At 48.1% G+C, this 9,028-nt stretch overlaps 2 protein-coding genes across 2 annotated transcripts in view; both read left to right on the plus strand.

Moving 5' to 3' along the window:
- The first annotated feature begins 1,453 nt into the window (after positions 1 to 1,453).
- Positions 1,454 to 5,635, plus strand: cstf1 (cleavage stimulation factor, 3' pre-RNA, subunit 1). Its single transcript, XM_068711848.1, has 6 exons — positions 1,454 to 1,527; positions 1,896 to 2,118; positions 2,217 to 2,494; positions 2,581 to 2,778; positions 2,869 to 3,259; positions 4,669 to 5,635. Exons 2-6 carry the CDS (start codon positions 1,950 to 1,952, stop codon positions 4,926 to 4,928), a joined length of 1,296 nt encoding a protein of 431 aa, XP_068567949.1. The 5' UTR covers positions 1,454 to 1,527; positions 1,896 to 1,949; the 3' UTR covers positions 4,929 to 5,635.
- A 1,052-nt stretch (positions 5,636 to 6,687) lies between these two features.
- The window catches only part of cass4 (Cas scaffold protein family member 4), an 11,913-nt gene continuing 9,572 nt past the window's right edge, over positions 6,688 to 9,028 (plus strand). The window contains exon 1 of the mRNA XM_068711851.1: positions 6,688 to 6,815. Within this exon, the coding sequence (XP_068567952.1) occupies positions 6,813 to 6,815 (3 nt within the window). The 5' untranslated portion in view covers positions 6,688 to 6,812. The remainder of the gene's footprint in view (positions 6,816 to 9,028) is intronic.

Raw genomic sequence — 9,028 nt, forward strand, 5'->3', positions numbered from 1 at the left:
GAGATCGCACAGATGTGTCCTCTGCAGGCGTTTAACGTTGTTGATATTTTGGCCTTGTTACTCTGGTTACTAGGATACAGGGGGGCGGGTTGAGTTTTCTGCTACTCCCCCTGGTCTCTCAGAAGCCTCTGGACGTTGTGTTGCACTTATTTAGACATTTATCTGTGTGGATACATTGGTTGGTGTATTCTTTTATAGGCCTACGTCTCATACGACGCTCAAAAAGCTTATGCGATCAACTATCTTCAGTCACGTGGGACAAACAGTTGCCCTTAACTCCATGAAGTTGCCTCACGCTTACACATGAAATGACAGATGTGTCGTTTGAATATAGTTCCCATCTCTCTCTAACAGGCTGCGTGTTTTACACTCCATTTCGTTCTTCTGTTGCCAGCGCATGAAGCGATGAGCCACATTGCAGGAAGTGGCAACCGAGAGACTGCGTGTGGGTGGGTGCTGAATTGCCGGAGGCCTACAACCACTCACATGTTCACTTGTGCCTTTTCAGCAGATGAAGAATATCAGTCTCGTGCCCCACTTTTGTCTTCAGCACCGCCAGTAATAACACCAAGCTGACAAAGCGCAGTGCGCCTACCTGTCAGTGTTAAACTGTAAAGCATCATAGCTGTCTCTGTTTTATTCTATGACACGGTCTTGGCTGCTGTCTTCAGCAGAAGGCGTCTTCAAGCCATACAACTGTCAAGTAAAGACTGCAATTATGGCAACAAAGCTGCGCTCAGTCCTGAGCAGAAGCTCACAGCTTCTCTTTCTTTACGTCTGTGAGGCGCTGTCCTCGTGCCCCCTCTGCTGGGCCTCATAGAAAGGCTTTGTGTTAGAAATTCAAAGGCAGGCTGACTAACAGCTATTTTATATCATCCTTTAATCTGTTGTTGTTGTTGTTGTTGTTGTTGTTGGGCTATAAAATGATCTATTCATGCTACTTTTTATTGCCTGAGCAACACTCACACCAGAAAACTTTCACATTTTAGATGCTGGAAAACACCAAATATTTAGCTTTTTTTGTTGGAAAACAATCATCCTCCTGTTTCAGCACTGGGCCTAATCATGAGCTAGCTTAATTGTGGCTATTGTTTATGCGTGGACCGGTAACAGGGACCGGTGTTAAAGGCATGTTGCATTCATGTACCTTCTAAATGCACCATAAGGTAGCCAAAACTATTTGTATAGCTTAATGACAAAAAAGGCAGTTATATCAACGGAATATTTATTGTGTTAATATTTTGTTATCTGAAAGTGTATTGCTTTATTTTCATTGTATAAGTAAGTCATCGCGTGGCCTCGTTTCCTCTCCCTAAACGTCTCATTTTACAGTTTAAGGTGTTAAACAGTTACACTAAAAAGCCCCTTTCACAATAAAAGCATGTACAGATTAAACCGTACACTTTGAATCTGAAAATTCCGTTTTACCCAGAAGGCAACCTTTCAGTTCTGTGACGTCAGCACGTCGACGCGTACGGCGCAACGCACGTTTGGTTTCCAGGAGCGCCATCGGAAGTTTTGAAGCGGGTGAGATGTGTTTGTTTTGTGTCACAGATGTAATATTCAGCGCGTGTCCTTCAATTGAAGCACAGCGCCGTCGTCGCGCAGCGCAGACGTCCAGCTGGTCGGCGGTTCAAATCCGCCCCGTGTGCTTCTGGCGTGTTTGCTCATGTCGAGTCTGTAGCCACCAAGCTAACACTGTTAGCAGCGCTGCTAAGCACAAGTTCCATTCATTTGTCGTAGCTGTGCGGAGCTAACGGTGTGTGTTTATACACAGCTAGCTCGTTTGCTACCACGCTGCTTTAGATAGCATCACCGTCTCGTGAGACAGAGGTCGCTTAACAGCGGCTAACGTAGTCATACGATGAATGGCTGACGTTGTGTCTTCATTTCAGCCGGGCTACGTTGTCCCCCATTGAAGGGGCCCCTTCCAGTCACACGGAGCCGTCATGTATCGTTCCAAACCCACCCTGAAGGACCGGCAGCACCTGTACAAGCTCATCATCAGCCAGCTGCTCTACGACGGATACACCAGCATCGCCAACAGCCTCATCACTGAGGTCAAGCCACCGAACGTAGTGTCGCCCTCCGAGCAGCTGATGCAGCTGGCAAAGACAGGTAGGACCAGGTCCCTCCAGGTCTCTCACGATAGAGGGACGTGATGGGTCAGGAGGCCCGAACGGTGCAATGTCCAACCTGTTGTTTCTTTTGTTCAGGGATGGAGAACGACGACGCTGCAGTCCAGTACGCCATCGGGCGCTCGGACACAGTGGCGCCCGGTGTGGGCATCGATATGGAGTTCGATGCCGACGTCCAGTCCATGTCCCCGGAGGCCTCGGAGTACGAGACCTGCTACGTGACGTCGCACAAGGGCCCGTGCCGCGTCGCCTCGTACAGCCGAGACGGCCAGCTGATCGCCACCGGCTCTGCCGACGCCTCCATCAAGATCCTGGACACGGAACGCATGCTGGCCAAGAGCGCGATGCCCATTGAGGTGAGGCGGAGGTGACGTCCGAGCGCACTGCGCCGCGTCTTTAATCCAGCAGGGTGAGGTTTACTGTGTGTGTCGTCACGTTTCAGGTGATGATGAATGAGACGGCGCAGCAAAACATGGAGAATCACCCGGTGATCCGGACGCTGTACGACCACGTAGACGAGGTCACCTGCCTCGCCTTCCACCCCACCGAACAGATTCTGGCCTCAGGCTCCAGAGATTACACCCTCAAGCTGTTTGACTACTCCAAGCCCTCTGCAAAACGAGCCTTTAAATACATACAGGTCAGAGTTTGAACACAATACGTCTCTGGTTTCCCCCAGTTTTCCCTTTTCTTCAGTCTGTGCCGACTACTGTCCCGCTCTCTTCATCAGGAAGCTGAAATGCTGCGCTCGATCTCCTTCCACCCATCGGGCGACTTCCTGCTGGTGGGAACGCAGCACCCCACCCTCCGCCTCTACGACGTCAACACCTTCCAGTGCTTCGTGTCCTGCAACCCGCTGGACCAGCACACGGACACCATCAGCGGCGTCGGCTACAACCCCAGCGCCAACAGCTACGTCAGCTGCAGCAAGGACGGCAGCATCAAGCTGTGGGACGGCGTCTCCAACCGCTGCGTGACCACCTTCGACAAGGCCCACGACGGAGCCGAGGTGTGCTCCGCCATCTTCTCCAAGAACTCCAAGTACATCCTGTCCAGCGGCAAAGACTCCGTGGTCAAGCTGTGGGAGATCTCCACGGGCCGGACGCTGGTCAAGTACACGGGTAAGGATGATGCGTGTTGCTTCATACGTACCTGGAAACTTCACCGTTTTGAAATGTGCCATCCATGTGAGTCGTCAGTCTGACCTCATTCTCAGGAACACGCAGAGTGTTGCAGCCTCGGCTGTTATTCATCCAGTGTTCTTAGAATGAAAGCGTGTCGGTGTTCAGCAAGAGATGTCATCACCTTCTCACGTATCATTGCTCATTTGTTGTTGCGGCGGCGGCGGTGACGTCATTCCTTCTGAGGAACTGTTTTGGAGCTCATCTTATTGATGATGACACTCTGTCTGGACACCAGCTTCCTTCTTTCAGCGAGTCAAACACTTGATCAGATGGACGTAACTGACTGTCCATGAAAACATCTCGGTACTTTGTACTTGGGCCGAATATTTAGGGTTGTTGTCCTGCTAGATTCTACTGAAGTTGGGCTTTATGTGACGCTACCAGGCGGCAACCTCCAGGTCTGAAGAGTGAAGCCAAAGCTTCATGTGTTAAAGCTGCATTCTCTCTAGTGTCCACCAGGGGGCGACTCCTCTGCTTGTATAGAAGTCTAGTCTAAAATGACTCTACTTCTCTCTTGATTTATTCCCTCAGTAAACATTGTAAACATGAGTTTATGGTCTCAATCTCTAGTTTACAGTCTTCTTCAATACAGCATGATGTTCATTTAGTACATTATGCTCCATTTAGAGTCACACAGACCATAAAGCAGGGGATGATTTAGGGGCGGGGCTAATGTGATTATTACAATAGTATTATGGTTTATAATCATTTGGGGGGTTTCCTGCACAAATATGATTCAAACCTTTTGTTTCTTTCCTGAGGCCAGTCATGAGTGAGACTGTTTTAAATATCAAACAAAGGAACAGGCTGCTTGTTTAATGTCTATTTTTATATATATATATATATATATATATATATATATATATATATATATATATATATATATATACCTGTTACTAATATCACAGTAGCGTCGTGGTGTTTGTGCTCCAGCTGATGGAGCACGTTGCTCATGGTTCCGGTGCAGCGTTCTCTCAGCGCTGATGTTTACTTTGTTTTTGTTTGTTTTCTGAACCACAGAAACACAAGCAGCTTCCTCATCTTTACAAGTTATTATTGTGACTATTTAGGATTTTAGAAATGTTTTGCAAATTTATTAGACAGAAAAAAAATATTGACATAAATATTCAGAGACTTTAGGAGAGCTAGTTAACGTTAGCCGCGAGCTATCTGGCTAAATGACGGAGCTAACCGCTAACGTTACCGGAGGTGCCATTGAGTGACATTGCGGTGCGTTCAAGCGTAGCGCTGTAAGGTGACCGTGTGGCGTTCAAATGTAATCTTGTAAACCGATCAGATACTGTTGAAGGAGAACGACTTGATGGAACGCGTCCCGTGTGTTTTAGGGGCGGGGCTGAGCGGCCGTCAGATGCATCGCACGCAGGGCGTGTTCAACCACACGGAGGACTACGTGCTGCTGCCGGACGAGCGCACCATCAGCCTGTGCTGCTGGGACTCTCGCACGGCTGAGAGGAAGAACCTGCTGTCTCTGGGCCACAACAACATCGTGCGCTGCATCGTCCACTCGCCCACCAACCCCGGCTTCATGACCTGCAGCGACGACTTCAGGGCCCGCTTCTGGTACCGCCGCACCACCACGGACTGAGGCGGATGCTGGACTCTGTGAACGCGCCGCTTCCTCCTGATCTGTGGTCACTTTCATTTTTATGTCGTCTGCAGTGGAACTTGTACTTAAAGGGTAACTTCTATATTTCTTAATTTCAAGATGTGTTGTCCCCCTCCGTCTCGTAGCCCTGGTTTCACTTGACACGCGTGTCTCAGCACAACCTGACCAATCGGATGTGTTCTGGGTCAAAGGAGCGGCTGTGAAACGGCGGATGAACGCAGCTCGTTTCCCGAGAAATCTTCACAGTAAAAGTCCCCCGGAATTCAGTTTAATCTGAAAGCTTTTATTTTGAAACGGCATAATCGGGAGCTGTTGGGTTCTCAGGTCTCCGCTCTGTTCTCGTCTCTTCGGGATGAAGATGATGGAGACGTACGTTGGTCTGGATTGAGTCCACATGCTGTCACACGAGCCAGACCACCTCGTCATGTGTAACCATAGACACAACAACAACAACAACAACAACAACACTGAAGTCACCCTCTAAGAGCGAAGCAGCGTTTCTTTACACGTTTTGTCTTTTTGATAATCACACTCTGAACCTTTTTAAGACTCTCTGCTCGGACTCTTCAGCTCTGTTCAGGTCCCTCAGCCGTCAGTTACAGTTGTTTTGTTGTCTTTTTGTTCCTCACTTTTCTATTTTGTCTGCGTTCTTTTGTTGTAATTCAGTCATTTTTAATAAACAATAAAAGGAACGAGTCTCTTCTGTGAATGATGGTGAGAAGTCCCCTCAGAGCTCCTAACCTACAGCCAGGGTGATATCCTGTCCTATTTTAAGAGCACAGTTGTTGCTGCAACGAGCAAAGCAACCTGCAGGGAGCGCACACACACACACACACACACGCTCACACACGCTCTCTCACACACACACACACACACACACGCTCACGCTCACACACACACGCTCACACACACGCACACACACACGCACACACGCTCACGCTCTCACACACACACGCTCACACACACACACACACACTCACGCCCGCACGCACACACACACGCACACACACATGCACGCTCACACACACACGCTCACACACACACACACGCTCACACACACACGCTCACACACACGCTCACACACACACACACGTACTTGTTGTTGTGGTAATAGTTTCTTTGAATCAAAATCATAAATGTACGTTACTCATACAAGCATTTAGGCTTGAACAGTAAAACAACATGTAAACAAATAAGAGTTCAAACAAGAATATAAATAATAATAAGTGTGTGTTAAATCCGGTGTTGTGTTCAGTGACCTCCGGTCTGCTCCCACACGTTAAAAAGGTCACCCTGCCCCCCCGCACGCTGCTGTCTGTGTTGTCCAGACAACAAACAGTAAAGCCACCAAGAATTTCTTCTTCAAAACCCCCCCCCCCCCTAAAAACCCCCTGCCGTATGAGTCTGTGGGGCATTTGGAGAAAGGTGTCCGGTTTATTAGAAAAGAGGAAGGAAAGATGACGTCACGCCTCAGTTAGTCAGAAAAGTAGACCAGCAATGAGAGATGTGCTTCTGCTTTTTGAGGAAGATGGTGGTGGGGGGGGCATGAAGCTGAGTGGAAGAAAGAAAGAGCTCAAACAGAGGCGTGGTGGAGGGGGGGGGGGGCAGCTGTAGAGAAGGGGGGGGGGGGGGGGCTGTCCGGCCAATGGGGCTGCAGCAGGGCCTCGTGACCCCGCCCAGGGTGTAAAACACAGAGGCTCTCACTGACAGATCAGACAGTATGCTGGTGAGGCACCGATGAGGATTAACCCCCAAAAAGAGGCTTTACACAGACACACACACACACACACACACACACACACACACCCAATGGACTGAGACGCTTCACTGGAAAAACTCTCTTCTCTCCACCGACTCACAACCATGGTGAGTGCTGCTGCAGCTCAGTGTTACTGTGACAACTCTTCTCTTTACACAGTTTAGTTCTCACCGGGTTAGATCTGTCTGTGTGTGTGTGTGTGTGTGTGTGTGTGTGTGTGTGTGTGTGTGTGTGTGTGTGTGTGTGTCCGCAGGACCACCTGCTGAGATTGCAATTTAATTTGCGGTGTCAGCTAATATACCGACTATTTCCACTCATGGACCCTCTGACCCCTCCGTGCTGTCAGTAACCAGAGAGGGGGGGGGGGGGACAGAGAGAGGGGGGGGTGAATCTTTATGAGCCTCATTAACACACAGGCTTTTAGAAGTGACATTATTATCTCAGACTGCTCAAAAACACACACACACACACACACACAATTGGGATGTTAGGCAGATGTTTCATTGTTTCAGATGTTTCATTGTTTCAGATGTTGCACATGTCCTTCATATTTTAATGGTTTCACAGTGATTGTGAACGTGTGATGTCTCAACCTCTGATCAGCTGATCAGAGGTTGTTGTTTGAGGTGATCCGTCGGGTTCGTCCGTCCGGCTCGACACTCTTTAACCTCATCTTAACCATCTTAACCTGCTTCAGCCGTCTCTCACGTCTCTTATGTTTCTGATGTTTCTGCTGGACTTTAAAGTTTGATCACTTGTGGAACGTGTTTTGTCGTCTCCAGACAGGTGATTGATGGATTGGACGATTAAAGCCGTAGTTACACTTGATTGGGAGTCATTATCTATTCATAATAATAATAATTGTATTGTATTCAATGGGTGGAACATGTTTAAAAAGGACGTGATTGATGTAACAACAAAGCCTCGTCTCTAAAGGGACAGGATGTGCATCATCCATACATGTTCCCATGCAGCTGAGCTCATGCTGTTCACCGCTGGTTTGGTTGATGACTAACGGTCAGTTTCAGCGGCCTCATGTTTGTTCTTTAGGGTTACTTCGTATTGGACTTTATTTCCTTTTTTAGTTCATTGAGAGCTATTTTGGGACGCCGTGTGTCTGTCGTCATCATCTGAGAGCAGGAGTCAGTAGACGGTCATGAGGGCTTTAGAGGCAGCATCCTCTTCAGGTCCCACTCAAGGAAGTTTAATTCTCCAAATAATGGAGTGATTTTATTTTTAAAGAAGGGCTTAATACTGCACTTAGCCCCAGACCAAGTGAGCTGTTAGTCTGGGACTAAGGGATATTTTAGTCTTGGACTAAGTGAGCTATAAACTTGGGATTTAGTGAGCTGTTAGTCTGGGATTTAGTGAGCTGTTAGTCTGGGATTTTGTGAGCTGTTAGCTTAGGCTAACCCCGACTTTATCCCAGGGCTCTTTAGCAGGGTTAGCCTTGAGTTTCCGGGAATATCCCTTGAAAGTTGCCAGTGTCATGTTTTTTTGTCATCCTGTAACCCAGGACTAGTAGAACTGCAGCGTCCATCGATGAGCCCTGGACTTAGTTTAACTCTGCGTTAACGTTTGAAGAGTCAATGAATTCACAACAGGTGAAGATTGTGTCTCTGTCTGTGCAGAGAGAAGGAAACTGCAACAACCCCCACTGTGTATTCTGACCATCAGTCCAACATCTCAACCACCCAGCATGCTCCTGTTCTCTGTACATGTATAACTGTAACGCTCCCAGTGAAGCTGCAGAGTGACACGAGGCAGAAGACGAGACTGAGGAAGTGCGAGTATAAATAAAACCGGAGTGTGAGCGGCGAGATAAGTTCCTGCTGCTATCGGCGGCTCCTCACATTGTCCAGGACGTCGTCCACCGTCACGCCTCGTTGAAATAGATGAATCGGGCAATTTGTTGCCCGTCTTCCATACTTCTCTAAAAACCTTCAAATGGCTGCACCAGCGCTTCATCATCTCTGCTTCAGTCACCTCCGACCCTGAAGACGCTGATCATTCCACTGTAGCTGTGTGGCTGTCAGCGCTGATCTTTGTGAATGGACTGTTTTTGCATTGAGGCTCATTTGCATAGAAAGAAACTCATTTTGTCTGCATGTTACCTCATTGAGGTTTGGGTTCATTTGGTCTTGTTGCTGCAGGTGTTGTGTTCTGAGTATATTGATTTGACAATTTGTTTAGTTGTTCATTTGTATTTATTTTAACATCAACGGTCCAATAAAACGGATGAACTCTGGAGATCTGCTTCCAGAAGTGAACCACATTGAAACACATCCAGTCCGGTTCTGCTGTAATAAAACGACCAGCC

Source organism: Cebidichthys violaceus, unplaced genomic scaffold (assembly GCF_023349555.1).
Source record: "Cebidichthys violaceus isolate CVI_PGR_0920_01 unplaced genomic scaffold, fCebVio1.0.p SCAF_17, whole genome shotgun sequence".
Taxonomy (NCBI): Eukaryota; Metazoa; Chordata; class Actinopteri; order Perciformes; family Stichaeidae; genus Cebidichthys; species Cebidichthys violaceus.

Excerpts from the sequence above, each read along its gene's own strand:
- cstf1 (XM_068711848.1), top strand. The coding sequence starts at position 1,950 with ATGTATCGTTCCAAACCCACCCTGAAGGACCGGCAGCACCTGTACAAG. Across the intron at positions 2,119-2,216 it reads GATGCAGCTGGCAAAGACAG|GGATGGAGAACGACGACGCT; the intron begins GTAGGACCAGGT and ends TCTTTTGTTCAG. Across the intron at positions 2,495-2,580 it reads AGAGCGCGATGCCCATTGAG|GTGATGATGAATGAGACGGC; the intron begins GTGAGGCGGAGG and ends GTCACGTTTCAG.